The sequence below is a fragment of the Haplochromis burtoni genome, unplaced genomic scaffold (assembly GCF_018398535.1).
Source record: "Haplochromis burtoni strain Fernald_Lab_line unplaced genomic scaffold, NCSU_Asbu1 Contig_61, whole genome shotgun sequence".
NCBI lineage: Eukaryota > Metazoa > Chordata > Actinopteri > Cichliformes > Cichlidae > Haplochromis > Haplochromis burtoni.
In genome coordinates, this window is record NW_024582422.1 from 1,223,463 (window position 1) to 1,240,013 (window position 16,551).

At 40.8% G+C, this 16,551-nt stretch overlaps 1 protein-coding gene across 5 annotated transcripts in view; it reads right to left on the reverse strand.

Annotated features, from left to right (window-relative positions):
• Positions 1–2,577: 2,577 nt before the first annotated feature.
• Positions 2,578–16,551, reverse strand: part of nhsa (Nance-Horan syndrome a (congenital cataracts and dental anomalies)) — a 67,264-nt gene continuing 53,290 nt past the window's right edge. For 4 of the 5 annotated variants that reach the window (XM_005923005.3, XM_042221142.1, XM_042221141.1 and 1 more), the window contains exons 4-9: positions 15,453–15,515; positions 13,673–13,865; positions 11,187–11,318; positions 6,827–9,676; positions 5,915–6,038; positions 2,578–5,832 (exon numbers count right to left, since the gene is read on the reverse strand). In XM_005923005.3, coding sequence (XP_005923067.1) covers positions 5,208–5,832; positions 5,915–6,038; positions 6,827–9,676; positions 11,187–11,318; positions 13,673–13,865; positions 15,453–15,515 — 3,987 coding nt within the window. In that variant the 3' untranslated portion in view covers positions 2,578–5,207. Of the gene's footprint in view, positions 5,833–5,914; positions 6,039–6,826; positions 9,677–11,186; positions 11,319–13,672; positions 13,866–15,452; positions 15,516–15,749; positions 15,795–16,551 lie in introns of all 5 variants that reach the window. The other variant, XM_005923006.3, reaches the window with a different exon arrangement.

Consider the following 16,551-nt stretch of genomic DNA (forward strand, 5'->3'; position numbering starts at 1 on the left):
GACACAGACAACCATTTGCATGTCTTTGGACTGTGGGAGGAAGCCAGAGTACCCAGAGAGAACCCACGCAAACATGGGGAGAACATGTAAACTCCACATAGAAAGACCTTGGCCTGATGGTGGAATTGAACTCAGGACCTTCTTGCTGTGAGGCAACAATGCTAACAGTGCCCTGTGCACCGTTCTATATGTAAGACCTGGAGGCAAATATGTAAAATATAGCCTTGTCATTCTTTTAGACCTCATGAAGTCTAGAAGTTGGCACATTTACTGGACATGCAAAAAAATGTCCTGAGGGTAGATGAGAAAGTGGGGAGAAAGTAATGATGGGTGACAGAAAATGGTCTGAGGAGAACTTCAGCCCTGGATCTAAAACCTTCAGAACATGGCTTACCTGCTGAAACAGGTGAGCTCATATTGGTGCCCAACATTGCAGTTAAGAAGCAAAGGCAAACGTAGCAAAAAACATAAAGTATAGAAGCTTAAAGTCATCTAAAATATGCATTTGGTTTTAAAAGCCAAACATGTGTTTTGGATATGAAGACAGTTAGACACTGTTATAGTCAAACTCTGCAGTGCTTTTTTACTTTTATAACAAAATGTATTTGTCTTCACTTCAACTAGATAAAAAGCCATTTGTCCTACATAGGTGTTATGAACTGTCAGATACACTGAAGGCATTTCAAAAACACTTTGAGTGGGTCTGATGGCAGATGGCAACTAATCTCAGAGCTGTGAAAGAAAATCCCATGGCAGCTTGTCTAACATGCTAGTCTCCCAACAGTTTCCCTGAAAGACCAGAGATTTGTCCACAATTACCATAAAAGTGTAAATGTAACCGGGTCATAAATTATATTTTGTTATAATTACACAAAATGTGTTCTAAACCCTACACTGTTCCTGGTATAACTGACTTTTAGGACCTCCAAGCCTGTAGTTATCTTCATTATCAGTTAGAACCCCTCCTCATCCTGTTCTTCTTCTATGGTGGAACCCTATAAATTTGGGGTACCTGTTTGGCCTCTCCCTTTTTCTACAATTCCCCTGTGAAAGAGGTAGGCATAATGTTTTTCCAACATTAATTATACCTTTATCTACCCTGATGTTTCTGCGTGTGTTTTAAGTTCATTTTTGTCATAATTATGCCTGTCTTTACTGCATGCTGTGAATATGCGGTATGTGTGTGCTGCGTATGTGTATAGGCACTGTTAATGCTAGCATGAACAGATACGTCTTGTTAGCTTGGAAGTTGTGGCTTGAGCTAACTTTCATCCCAACTGTTTATATTTGGCTACAGAAGCACGCAAGTTATTTACTAGGAGGTCTTTCTTTTTACCTTTCATTGTCAGGCACCACGTAGATTTACATAAACAACCAGCTGCAGGTCTCATAGCTCACCCACCTTAAGGCTTTACTGATGGCACATGGGCATAACCATCATAGACTGGTGGTTCCAGTAGAATCAGAAGCAAGCTTGGGGCTACAGATGGCAGTAATTTTAAAAGACGGATGTAAGCAGGGGAACTGCTTTATGACAAAAGTGTTTGAAATGCAAGAAGAGGCTTTCACTTTGGGAGGTTTTTACATTACATTTAGATAATACTGATAATATAGAAATAGATGCCTTGCTTGCCCTGACAGAAAGTATGACTAGCAGTTGAAAGCTAACAGTTCCCTAAAAACAAGCTAAAACTGTGAATAAACTAGACAAAAATAATTTTTAAAAATGCTAGCTTGGCTTAATGGATAAAAAGTTGAACTATTTAGCTATAAATAGTGATAAAATATTAAAATGTATTAGGTTTAAATGGCTAGCAGCTGATATTTTTGGCTAACAGTGAAGAGAAGCTAATTAAGTATTTAGCTAAACACAAGGGACAAACAGCTAAAATATATACCTATATTATAAATAAAAATATATATATTTTAGGTGTATGTGTGACTTCTATAGGTGTGTATGGCAGAAATTGCTGACAGTATAGATTAATGTTTGACATAAATAGCAAGATAAACATTTGATTAAAAATAAAAGATTTCAAAAATACCAGCAAACCTTTTGTGCGTCACGGACCGGTTTATGTCCGACAATATTTTCACGGGCAGACCTTTACAGTGTCATGGATAAATAGAACAAAATAAAACCAGTACTGGTACAAAAAAAAAGAAAATTTATTCATAACACACGGGAAAAGACCCAGGGAAACAGAGTTAACGATAAAAACTATAAAAAATAACAATAAAAACCCTGAAAAACATAAATTTCACACCTGAGCCTCAACTCTTGCGGCCCGGTACCAAACGACTCACGGACTGGTGTACTCACTTTTATGAAATACTGTAAATAACTAATGGTATGGATAAACAGGCATTAAACATACAAAGTGTAGGTAACTATATCTAACCCTAACCCTAATGCAAAGTCGAATAGAAATGTGTTATAAAAATATCTCAACATGATGTATTAATGACGACGGGGCTCGTGAGTCTATCAGACAGGCTGTGTTGTAAGAGTGCAACACGTGAAGAAAGGTTGGTATTTTGATCTGAAGTAGCCAGAAATTAAAGATACATGAGACATTTTCAAAGCAGTCACATTTATTCATCTTTTTATACACATTTGCTAAGCAGCCTGTTGTGCTAGCAGTTGGCTTTGATAGGATTTACTATAGGATTTCAAGAACGCTTACTAAAAAATAAATACAAGACAACGTGTTCCACAGCTCAAAAATATACAAAGGTCTGAAATTAATGTAAACTTTAAAAACATGTTTTTTTTATTTTACATAAGAAGCAATTCAACAACCTTTGTAACAATTCTAAAACGTTATTTAATTTACAAGTTTGTACAAAAAACCCCACTAAAACCTACAAGTACTGTATACAGAGGTTGGTCTGTATCTAGATGAAATGCATCTAGTACCGTAAGTTTAGTTCTTTATTATTGGTTTGTGTTTTCAAGAACATTTCAGTCAAGTAAACGACAACAGTTCAATGCCACCACGTGTTTTTAGCCTTTGGTAGAAGCATTTCTGTACTTCACTCCTAAAGCATCCTCGGGGTGTGAATATTATTAAACAGCTGCATGTACACATCTATAAATATCTCCAGGTACAGCAAGAGACAAAAAACTTCACAAACATCATTTTGTCAGTGCAGGAAAAAAACAAAAAAGTTGGAATGAAGGTTCACAGACTTAACTCATTGTGTACCCTGTTATATAGTGTTATTAATATGAAAATTAAAAGGGTATTGACAGCATACCTACAGGGAAGAACAAGGCTTCTGCCAGTTTTGCATAAGGTTTGAGTACCATCACTCCAATAAGCTCCATGTACTTATAAAATTATGGTGAATACATGGGACTAAAATATACCAGGGTTACAACCAAAACCTTACATTTATATTTTTGGCGTTTAATTACATTTTTAATGAAATTTTATAATTAAGTTTCCAATTTGTCTCTGCAACCAGTGTCTCGTATAAGATCTAAAACACATCTCTTATGAACAAAATAAGTATGTGAATAAAAAATAAAAATTCCAGCACTTCATTGCATATTTTTGATCAAAGGTTTTTTGTGTATGTTATAAAAATAAATATATTTAGATTGGTTTGAGACAGAAAATATAGAAGTTATATTTTTTTGAATATTGAGGGGCAGAAAATGCCAAATCCAGACATTTCTCTTTTCAAGAGACTTAATAACCCGGCTCCATATTTAACCATACAATCAAAAATCTCACAAAAACACTCAACTTGCTGTGACCTCAGCTGCTTCACCACATATTTTCTCCTGTTGGATAAAATAAGGCATATTTGATCCTCTGAGTACTTTCCACTTGCCTCTTTCGACAATGCATAAACACATCATGTCAGCAAACCAGAAATGACCATTGGTAAGTTTTTCTTTATGACTTCAGCATTCTCTTCCAGCTCTCCGAGTTCCCTGCCTCGAACTTTTTGATCACTTTTTCATGTCCCATGTTAACACCTGCTCCTTTCTTGTCTCACGAGATTGTCAAGTTAGTGCTCGGCTTTGACACTTCCTGTCTCACCAATAATTACGTCTTCCATTTCTTGCTATATGTACAGTATGTTAAAATATTCTAATAATAAGCTTTGATATAATTTAGTATATGACAAACTGAGTAAAATATACATAGTATCAATTCTGTTTACAGGAAATATGAATAGGGACTGAATGTTGACATTTGTCAATTCTGATGTTCATTTTGAGGGTATTAAAATCATTCGATGTAACTGGTTAGAGGAAATGTCCGTCTAATTGTATTCACAGAATACATACGGTTAATTATAACAGATCAACTTCTCTTGCTTATTTCTAAAAACGTTACGTTGTTGGGTTGGGTCTACAAGACTTTGGGAAATGTGCCTTAAACTAACAGAACAGCTATTAAACTCATTTCCAGCTCCATACTTTTATTTGCAGACTCTAGAGTAGCTTAGAGTGATTCACAGTTCATAATAATGCTTATTTATTTTATATGGGATGGTACCGCCTCTGACCATACTGGGGATCTCCATTAATTCTGACAGAGTTTTAGGTCAAAAAAGATTACTTTTAGGTGCACTGACCTCATTATTATACCTTGAACTCTGGCCATGTGTTGCTATGAGCATCACATATATATGGAAGCCTGTTTCCGCCACAAAAAAAAAGTATTCATAACTCCAAATTTCGAGTTATCTTTCTCAAAAAGCAACTTAACATTTTGACTTACTTTTCTTCAAAATTTTGAGTTAGTAACTCGCCATATCCTTCTGGTTAACAAGAAAATGACGTCATTCACGTAGATTACTGATTGGCAAAGCTAACTCTAAATTTGGAGTTACTTTTCTCAAAACTTTGAGTTAATAAGTCGAGATTCCATACATATATGATAGAAAATAAAGAAAAGAAAAATAGGTCCCCGTTTAAATTTAGAACTGAGAAGATTTTCCGGTTTGTAAATCATATTTTTCCATATAATGCAGACGCAAAACAAGAGCCAGCTGTTCATTTCATAAAGATGTTTTCTTAGAAATGCAGTCTGTATAAAACACCATCAATTACTAAATTTATGATTTTCTTTAAAAAATGTTCACGTTTGTCTAATTTTCTCTCCTTCTCTCCTCATTCTGGTCCATCTTTTTTTGTTTGTCTGTTTGCTGTAAACTAATAAAATTACTTAATTATTGCTTTTTTTTTATGTGGAGCCCTGCGATGAGTGGTCGTCATGAGGGCTCCCATCCGAGTTCTCTGTCTCACCCTCAGAGATGGCCTGCATGGGCGTTGAGTACAGCCTGCTGCGCATGCTGTAGCGGCTGCTGTTGGCAGGTGGTGGGATCCTGGAGCGTCCCTGCCTTGAGGCCGCAGATGTATGGAAGGATTTAGGTGAAAAGCCCTCTGCGTTGGTTTTCAAGTAGGGGCTGGAAAGGTGGTCTTCTCCTGATTGGGACTGCTGCTGAGGGAAGGTGTTGTCGTCGGGGTGTCTGGGTGACTCCATTAGAGTGTCTCCAAGTGATTTAGGGGTGATGGGACTCTTGAGGATCTCTGTAGCTGACATGCGGTAACTAGTGTCGGAGCGGCTTCCTTTCTTAAGCAGCAGTAGTTTGAACTCCTCGTTGGAGGTACTGGACTTTTTTGCATTCCTGTAGATGGGACCGGGGACTCTGTGCAGGCCAGGTGGGGTCACAGCGGAGGAAGGTGATGCCACAGAGATAGGGGAGCTTGCAGTGCTGTTAGGTGGCGTGTTCCCCGAAGCGCCACTGAGGCGATTCCTCACACCCAACTCGGCAGAGTCTTTTCTCCCCAACACTTTCCTTTTAGACCTGAAGAAGACCACATTGGTTAAAGAATTTCTGTACATTTTGAGTATACACAAACAAAATCCTATCTATCTAAGATACTAACCTGTGTATCATAGCGAATAAATCCTCAGTGGTGCGAGATTTAGTGGGGGACAGAAACACGGTGTCATCCTCTGGCCTTGACTCATCATGCACTGAGGACAGAGTGCTGTCACTGAGAGTGGAGTCTGTTAACAGGAACATTTCACACATATGAATATACTGCATCCTGTATATTCCACACTAACCATCCATTTAGCAATTTTTCATAATTTGTTTTGTTCAAAAAGCTCATTCAATTATTAGATATATCAAGTTTCAGCAGCTTTTGTATAAGTAAAATTACAGAAGAGATTCAGTTTACATACATAAAAAAAGATCGTTTCCGCACCCTTAAAATTTATCTTGCACCTCCATCCTAGAACTTTTATTCACAATTAACAAGCTCTATGATCCTTTACAGGGGTCAGCAATTTTTTGAGCCATAAATCCTATTTCAGAGAATATTCCCACAATTGGAAGAACTTAGGGACAAAAACAGGCAGAATTGACCTCCATCCACCCATTTTATTAAATGTTTATCCAGCTCACAGTCTCAGAGGGGCTGCAGTCTACCCCAGCAGTCACAGAGCAAAATGAAGGGTACATCATATCAGCCTGAGCAGGTTGCCAGTCCCTCACAGGAGCAGAGAGAGGCAGATAACCACACAGTCTCACATCCAAACCTACAGGTAATTCAGAATCACCAGTTACCCAAACACACACACAGCTTTGTGTCACAGGAGGAAGTCCAGACAGGCACACAGAAATCATGCAAACTCCACACAGAGATGACAGACCTTATTGCTGTGGCAGCGCTAATGACTGCAACAGACATTACAGAGGCAAAAAGCAGGAGAAAAAGGTGCAGAGCAGAGAGTTGCATTGAGTACAAACTGGGGTTGAGGAGGGGATCACAAGGACATTAAGTCATTACCTTTACTAAAATAGTCCTCCATGTCTGGCATGGACTCCTTGCTTTCCTGTGAGATACATTCGGATGACTCGCCCAATGAATCCATTTCTTTGCTGTCTTCATTGCTGATTGGACTGCTTTGCAGCGTCTCCGACTGACTGTCAGTAGCAGGCACTTTATCCTGACTGCTGGGTCTATTGGGGGAACTGTGTAGGACAGGAGGAGGAGGAGGAGGATACGCCTCTTCTTCTTCTTCTTCAGAGTGCTGTTGCTGTAAAGTCTCAGACTGTGAGCTGAAGTCTCCGAGGCAGGCAGGTGTTTCTGGCAGCTCTCTACAGGTCTCTCTTTCTTGACTTCTGGTTTGTTCGGGGACTTCTGGACCTTTCTGGTTCAAACATGAGTCTGACTGGAGCCTGGCTGTTGTCACACACTTTGCAGGAGCCTCTTGCTCCGGCTCGTTCCTCGTCTCAGTCTCACATGCTGACCTTCCACTTGTAAGCTCTTCATTTGAGGTAAACACACCTGACTCCTTTGAGGATAGGTGAAGATGATGGTGGTGTGAGTTGTACAGTGCGGGACTCTTAAGCTCTAAAGATTTACTAGTGGAAAGTTTGCTAGGTGAGTTCACAGTGGGATATTGGAATTTGGAAGTGGTGTGATTTTCATGCTGCGCCTTACTGATCGATCGGAGGTGTACTGAGTTCAGCACCGTGGGCGTAATGGACAGGCAATGGGCGTTGAATACCTCTGGGTTGTGAGGTACTATAGGCTTGGCTGACACTGCTGTTTTTTGTTTGTTTTGGTGAAGGATTTGCATCTGGGTCTTGTAAGCTGTCGCCTTGTTGTTGACGCTATGAAGGACACTTAAGTCGAGATGAGAGGGAGGGATAATTGGCAGCTCCAGATCTCTCTTTGAGGTTGCACCATCCCTAGAGGACAGTGACTGAAGTGAAAGTGATGAGAGAGAGGACTTCCTCTCTGGGACTTTGGGCTTCCTTTTACCACTTGATGGAGACAGTGGCCCAGGGAAAAAGGTAGAGGGAAATGAGGAGGTGGGTGTTTCTGATTGACTGGAGTAGCCACTGGATGGGCTTGCCAGGCCTGCCAACTTCTCTGGGGATATGAGCTTGAAATCTTCCTCGACTGATGGAAGTGAAGGGGTGGTAGCTCTGGAGCCAGACTGGGACGTCTGCGACTCAGAGCTATCCTGTGACTTGATGCATTCAATAACCGTCGTACCTGTAGCTGTGCTGGAGTTTGACAACGATCGGTAAGGATCTGTGGATTTCAAATCATTCAGGAGCCACAGATCTGCATAGTCTGACTGCAAAACCCCCTCATCCTTAAATGAATGTGTATCTGTGGAGACTAAGTCGGGTAGATCAGCTGAGCCCTCAACCCCCCAGCCTACCCGGGTTTCTCTGACCAGTGAGGAGTTTTCAGTGTGAGCCAGAGAGCCAGACAAAGCCAGCTGCAGTTTCCTCTCCTTTGCAGACAGATGAAGTTGCTGCCCACATGTAATCTTTGGTTCTTTCTTAATAGGGATGTTTCCCTCACTGCATATTTTCCTTAAGGAGGAGCTCCTCTTAGGTGGCGATGGCTTCACCTTTGGTTTTTTTAAGGAGAGGCAGCGTCTTCCCAGTGTCATGTGACCACTTGAGTCTGACAGGCCACAGTCAGTGCCTGAGGGTGCATAGTTATTATAAGTGAAGCTTTGGCTACCTTTCAAGCCGCAGTCAAAGTGCATGGAGGTGTAGTAACCTTCGTTGTCCACAGAGTAGTGCGAGACGGTGTCTGCTTTCTCTGACGGTGGTTTGTCGGAGAAGCTGCTCTCACAGGTAGCCATACTGGTGAAACTGGGGCAGCCCAGACTGCTCTCAGCCTCTCTGCTTGGCTCGGGGCTGAAGCCCTGTGACCCCGGAGGCTCTGGATTGGGGTAACTCCACTCCCCCTCGATGGGATTGCTGACACCAACTTCTTCTAATATGTCCATAGCTGTGGAGGAGAAGGAGCCTGCTCTTTGGGTCCTGAGGCCCTGATAGTGGTCCAGCAAGAAGCCTGTCTGGTCATCGTTAGTATGAGTGGCAGCGTTTAAAGAGAGCTCAGAGTCACAGTGGGAGGAGCCGGTCAGAGGTGGAGATGCGGCAGGAGGGATTGTTTCTGATGTCTGGGAGGGGCATGTGGAACTGCTCCCGCTCCAGTTCCCGCTGGAGGACTGGTGGTCCTCCTTATGGTCTATCTGGCCGCCCAGCACTGCTGCAGCAGAGATGGAGTGCATAGGGCTGCTGAAGGTGTCCGAGCTAGATGAGATCTCACAGCTGCCCATGTCAGCTTTTCTAGGCAGGTGAGATCTGGTCCGTTCCATCCAGCTGCGCTCCGGACTCTGTGAGAGCTGCTTGTACTTAAGGCTTCCTAGCTGGTGTTCAGACATGGCCTGGTCATCAGTACTCTCCTCTTCATCCTTCAGAGTCAACTTCCTAGATCCAGTCAGAAACCCCTCAGTGTCGAAGGGGGAAAGGTCCTCCTCATCGTCGCTGTCGTTATGTCCGTTGTCCAACATTCGGCTGGTGTCTCGGGGCAGACTCCGAGAACGCAGGTGTGCTCCAACGGAGGCACTGAACATGGCGTCCGAGGTCTCAGGGAGGGAGGAGATGTTTCCTGCAGAATGTGAGAGGGAGAGGGAGACTCCCGGGCCTCTCTGGAGCCTGATCCTCCTTCGAGATGGTGCTCCTGAGATCAAAAAGTCTTCTGTCTGACAACCCGAGTCTCTGGTGTTGAGATGGCTGGCAAACTCTTGCATGGAAGGGGTGATATCTGCACTGGCGTGAACTATCACTGTCCGCTCTCTGGAGCCAGGAGAGTCATCAGAATCTGTGAGAAGCAAGACGCACACAAAATACAAGAATAAGAAATTCAAATGTCTTTCTTCATGTATTTAAAGGTAACCTGTTATAAAAAAAATACTTTCAGGTGCTCCACTTGTCACAAAGTGTCACCACAGGAGGTGGTTGCACGTTTGATTTGGCAGATCTTTACACTTTTGCCCTTCCTGAGAGAAACTGCAAGGGATTTGTGTCTGGTGTAATGCTTGTCTTTATGTTCTGTCATATATAAACTGCTACAATTGTGGATGCTCAAATCAAACATGGCCAAAGTTTCAAATAAGAAAATCAAGTATATATGTAGAAGTAATCCTTGTGAGTCAAACATGCTTGAAATACTCTTTCAGGCAGTTTTTCTATTCTTGGTTTGTGACGACGTCACTGAGAGGGATATGCCAAATATGATAATTTCAGCCATACAGTGGAAGGACCTGTACAGCTTGTTTTGGACAGGACGACCTGCATTAAGGCCCAGAAAAACATAAACAAGCATTATTTTGAACTGTGAATCACGCAAAGCTACTCTAAGCATGGTCCAAGAAAACTAATATGGAGCTGGAAATGAGCAGTATGAGTGGGGTGGAGGAGTTCCAACCGGCACTTTGCATCTTCCCATCTTATTTTCCATCAACTCTGCTGTTGATGGTCCAATGAAAATATTATAGGGATAGTTAACCACTAAATACAGTTTGCAACACTGATAGATGCACACTTCTTAATACACAGTTAAATTTGGTAGCTGTAGTTTGGTAGAAAGAAAACAGTACCCATATGAAGTTCTTTAAATGTATTTTTTGGAGAACCACTGTATTCAATAGAATACATACATCTACAAGTCTGAATTGGGTACTAACTCAGTCCAAAACAACAGTGATGAATAAATGTGTAGTAGGTAGGTATCGTGCTGTCTAAAAAAATCTTAAAATAAACATTTTCCCTCTTATTATAAGCTTCTGGTATTTTTTAAGTCAGGGGAAGCTGTTTGTCAGCCACAAGTAAATGCAAAAATGCAAAAAAAAACCCCCATCCTACTTAATACCAGATACTAGGCCAATTGTGTGGTGGAATTAAACGGCATTCAGCAAACATGAGAAACATTTAAACCCCACAACTATGAAAAGGTTGTGAAAAATAAATGCTAACAAGGTCCACTAGGTAAAATCAAGCAAAGCAAGCATGTGACAAGATTACCACAACTATGCACAGTAATTGAGGAGCAGTTTGGATTTGTTTCAGGATAATTCAAACAATAGTCAAAGTAGTCCAGATAGTATTTTAGTAATTATCTGAGTTAAAAAAAATTATACTATTTAACTATGCATTTAGTTCAGAAAGCAGTACTGGCCAATGTGAATTTGGTATTCAAAAATACCTTATAATTGTAACATATGCTCTTGTGCATGACACTCACTATTAGTTCTAGTAACTACATAAAACAATAGAGGAAAAACGAAACTGAATCAAGTTTGTGTTCGCATGTGTCAGTTTAAGGAACATACCTAAGTCTCGCTGCACCTGTCTCGGAACGCCGGCAACAGTCCTCCGTCTCCTCAGCTTCCGTCTCCTCTGAAGCAAAGACTGCGAGTGAACGAGCGAGCAACGCACACTAGCATCTCTGTCAAAGCCAACCCCTGCAATGGAGACAGCACATCTGAGGAATCTTTGTTTGGTGGCGACTGCAGAGATTCCTTCTTTAACTCTCACGCTGTCACATAAAGAAACATTTAAGGTGACGCTCGGCTGTACCAAATTTAGGTGTTGCACAAAAATAGCAGTGAGGAGTGGAGCAAAGAGATCTGACAGAACTCAAAGTAGTAAGTTATTTACTGCTTAACGTAATGACAAGGCAGTAATTGTAAGAAACTTTGGAAAAGGACAGAAAACAAATGGTACTGAACTGATGATGGGTTTTGTACAAATAAGAGAACTCCTGATGTGCAGGGTTCTGCTTTCCCTCTCTATATGATTTACTGTCATGTGATTGCAGGTCAGAGCTTTCAGCTCCATAGCGATTGCTGTGCTTTGCTTACAATGTGCATTTTTTACCCTCCACTGTCTCTGACTCGGCCGGTGTTGTTGTACAGCTCTCCTTTTGAGTGAAAATGAGCGAGAGTAAATAACGTCAGGCTGCCCTTTTCAACAATCTGGACAGAACTAATCAGCATTCATGTCACTGCATCTCGCCTCTTTGCAACAGCAGGCACAAAGCGTCAAAGGATGAGAAACAAAGTTAACTGGGCACAAAGCATGACTTGCACATTGAGAGTGACTGGAGCAACATTAATTGTGGCTTGTTTAGTAGCGATTGAACTGCAACACTTCCTTATATCTTCCAGGTTCTTCATTGTTTCAAGAAAATTAGACAGTGAACACAAATTTTAGTATCATGAGGAAGAGCCAAAACCAAACATTGTTCATTTGAGCACATATAGTTAACTTCATCTCCCTTTTAGTTTTCAATTTATGTTTTTTTTAACAGTTTAATATACTTTTAGTAAATAATTTTCAAATGTTTAATCACAGCTTTTAGCAAAATACTGTCCTATTTATCCATTAACCTAGCTTACAATGTTGTTAGTAGCATTAGTTAACAGTTTTAACTGTTAATCCATAAATTTAGCTTATACTTTACCATCTAGGAAAACCTTGAGTAAATAATTCACAAGTGTTTGTTACTAATGTTAACATGCTAGTCTGTTTCAACAGTTTAGTTTCAATTTTTGTTTGTAGTGTTAGCTAGCAATTCTGTACTTTAATATTTACTACTGTTTTCATATACATGTAGATAACACCTTTTAAATAAAAACTTTAAGTTAAAAAAAAATGGCCAACATATTAAACTAATATTTCTTCTTCTTTTTTTTTGGATAGCATTATCTAATATTTTCAGCTGTTAATCCATTTAGCTAAAAATGATTATAGCTATTTGCTAACAGATTGACTGTTAGGACTTACTACTTGTAATTTACTAGAATTTAACAATTTTTATAAATTATGCTGAAAAATTAATCTTTTTTTTGTTGCTAATTTATAACAGTGTTATCTAAAAATATAACAGCTACCCATATGTTTACATTATTTACTACTGCTTTTCAGCTCCATTACTTTCAGCCAGGTTAATAGTTTTGCTAACTTTTAACTAGATTAGCTAATTAGTAATTAGTAAATCCCTAACTTATGGTAGAAGTAAAAAATATTAAAATACCTTTTTTTTTACTGAGTGTTAGCAAGTTGTGTCGCTACTCTAAAAATATAGCTATGGGAAAGTGATAGCTTAGCTTGCCAGCTCTAGCAATCAGAAGAAACAGAGGGAAAGAGCTAGCTTAGCACTATGTACAAATCAACCACCCCCATGACCTATAATGAATATGGGTACATAGGAAGGCCAGCGTGTAGAACTACTGCTATAACGGCTAATTAGCCTGAAAAAGGGGGTGATTTGCTTATTTTAGCATGACTGAAAACAAAGATTAAACAATAAGCTTGGCTTTGCTAAAATGTATATCAATCCAACTACCAGCAACTCTTTCTATTTCTAATGAAATCTTTATATCACTTTTTTTTTTATTTTGAGCAAAGGTAAAATGTAAATTTACACTTTTATGGCAAGACTGGTGCCTTAAATTTCATTCTGCCAAAAATCACAAAATGATTTTTAAACACTTCAGATTTGGAAAGATTTGAAAATACATTATATGAGCTGTAATTACAATGTTTCAGAGCTGCCTCTACGCTGTGCGTCTTTGCTTTTTCACCTTCCAAAGTCAAGCAAACTGGCTCCTTGTTTCCAGTCTTTATTCTAAACTTAATATAAGCTGGTTGTTGCTTTGTTGTCTGAGTGGTATCAATATTCCTATTTAACACTAAAGGAAAAAAAGTTTATATGCAGGGGAAAAAAAACCCAGAAAGGTGGCTGCAACTGCTGACAACTGCACACCACACCTTAGTTCAGTCACAACAATCAGATTCAGTGATTTCAATTTACCGGTCACATTAATGGGGATGACACATGAGGTGATGACTTGGGAATTGCTTTTCATTCTCTCTTCTGGAGTGGGCAGCGGCAGAGCTTTACACCAGTTAGTCTGCTTGTCCAGGGTGGAGGGGATGTTAGGGATGGGAAACTTAGACCGGTGACCTAGAGCCACCCCGTCAGAGTCGGGGTCAGAGGGCGCAGCCTGCAACAGATGGATATTTGCATGGTTAGATTGTTAAGGTTAGGCCAGCATTACATGAAATATGGTTTGGTGGAGTTAGAAAGTGACCAAACTCAGCTTCAGGAAGGGGAATGTGCTGATTAAAGTAAGGGATTAGACTGGTATTGTCCAAGTGTTTATCTGGGAAAGAACTGAAGAGTAGATGAAGAGATTAGTGTCTTATTAATAATCTGCAGCAGTCAGTGCTCCCGAACAGAGGTAAATCAATACGCATGCCCTTCCAGCTGCTGAGTTTAATGTTGGAGTGCAAAGAAACCATTAAGTCATGGAAATGAACAGCATGCTTCGGAAAAAAGGGAGAATGGAAAGCACAAGAAGCATTCAAAGAATCTCTACGTCATGCAAAAATTAAGGTTCAGAAACCCGACTGTGTCCGAGCCTCAGGCTAATAAAAAGTTTGACACACACACACACTACAGAACACGTCTTGACAGATACTTTACAAATAAATAAAATGATGCCTCCTTCACTCACAGGATATGACAAACTATAACTTCAATTCTTAGCTCATGCTCCAACATTCCAAAATTTTTCCGAGTGTCTCCTGCATCATAACAAGTGTCCAGAAATCTCTGAGAGGAAATACTTCACAGCAGCGTTCCTCAACCATGGGCCTCCTCAGACTCTGCAGAGCCACTTGTCTTTATATCTGCATGCTAAATGAATTTCTTACCTTGAGATTCCAACACAGAGACACATGTGAAACTGGGAGTGATTCTCAGTTTCAACTGGTTCCCACCTCCACAACCCGACAACCTCCCACCCCCATTTAAAGGCAACCCTCGAGCCTTTGTGCTCCCTGTTCCCAGCAGACCAATGAGACCCTGACAAAACCCCGACCACAAAAGAAACTGGTTTCCTTGGAAACTTCTCGCAACTAGGAGGGAAAAAAAAAAAAATCAAAGGAAGACCATTTACAGCTGATTTGTTTTGAGAACGGTTTCAGGAGTGCCTGAGAGGAGGGATGAGCCGGCTGAGAGAAAGAGACGAGGGTTTTGAGAAAAAGGAGGAAGAGTGGGCACGTACGGGATGAGGGGAAATAAAAAAGGAGCGGCAGAGTTTGAAGCTCATTCCTGTCTCACGACGGGCATCAAGCACGATACTTGTTTAAAAAAAGAAAAGAGAATCAAGAGAGAAACACGAGGCTGTCAGCTGTGCAGTGGGGAAACCACAGCACAGAGGGATCATGGGTAATCACAGGCGCAAGTTTCGAGAAGCCGACCCTATCATTAGAGAAACCCGGGCGGCTGTGATTGTGGCCCACATACACATTCCTCACATACTCCAAGCCCTTCATATGAACTCAAACAACAACAACAACAACAACAACAACAGTATGTAAACATGTGATGTGTGGGTGAAACTTTAAAGAGGTGCTCGCCTTCAGTATCACCCCACCCTCTCAACCGGGTGGAGCAGGATGGCTACTACTGCCAGAAAGAGAGAGGGCATGCATTTAAAAAGAGATAAGTAGAGGTCAGTCGGGGCGGACATGTGAAATAAGGTGTTAGGAATAGGAGGACGGCGAGGGAGGGAAGGGACCAATACCTTTCTGCTCCAGGGAGAGAAGTGGCAACATTCGGTAGGGGAGGAGGAGCGGGTGGATTCGAACTGAATTACAGGGTGAAAAACAAACAAACAAAAAAGGACAAAAACACATGGCAGGAATGAACATGGAGATCTTCAACACACAAATATAAGAGACAACATTAGGGAGGAATATGAACACTGAAATATTTGGGTCAAGGCAGGCTGGTGAGCTGATGCTGAACCAGTTATGGTGATGAAAAAATGAATAAAACATGAATGAAGCAGCACACACGTGACAAACACAGTCCCCTTTACCTGTGCTAACTGTGTCGTTGCATCTCTAAAATGCCTCTCTGGCTCCTTTGATCAAAGGAAATAAAAACCATACAAATATTATTTAAAGGGAAATCATTATGCACATTTCCAACTACATTTTTAAAAAGATTCTTGAAAACTCTGAGTTGTCTTATACTGTTTTAACTCCCTTTCCCTCCCTTCATCAAGCCAACTTTCTTCTGATTGGCTCCCCTTCTCGGACAGAAGGCTTGGACAGGTGTAATGGTCATTTTTTCAGATGCTGCTTGCTGCTCTTCATTGCGCACAAGATGTCTTTTAGCATCAAGGCATTGAGAGATAACCGTCCCGTTTTAGAGGCCATAAAGTCTGTGTCAGTGATGGCGGTGGCAACGGTATCCTGCGAGGCCATAAGTTGCTGGTTTCCATGTGTTTTTTTGTTTGTTTGTTTGGTTTTTAGTTGCCGTTTAGTTTTTTGCATTTTTCCTTTTGGTTTGACTTGTCAAGCACGAAGATTCTTGGCAGGGTTTATGAATAAATTGACCATAATAGAAAATGTAAGTCAGGGGTCTCGAACTCCAGGACTCGGGGGCCGGTGTCCTGCAGGTTTTAGATGTGTCCTTGATCCAACACAGCAGATTTAAATGGCTAAGTGACTTCCTCAACATGTCTTTGACATGACATGTTGACACATGTCATGAGATCACCCTGGATGAGATCTAATACCTGCAGGACACCGGCGCTCGAGTCCTGGAGTTCGAGATCCCTGATGTAAGTGAAACTTAGTGGTTTGTAGCACAATAAGTGGACAGTTAAACAAATA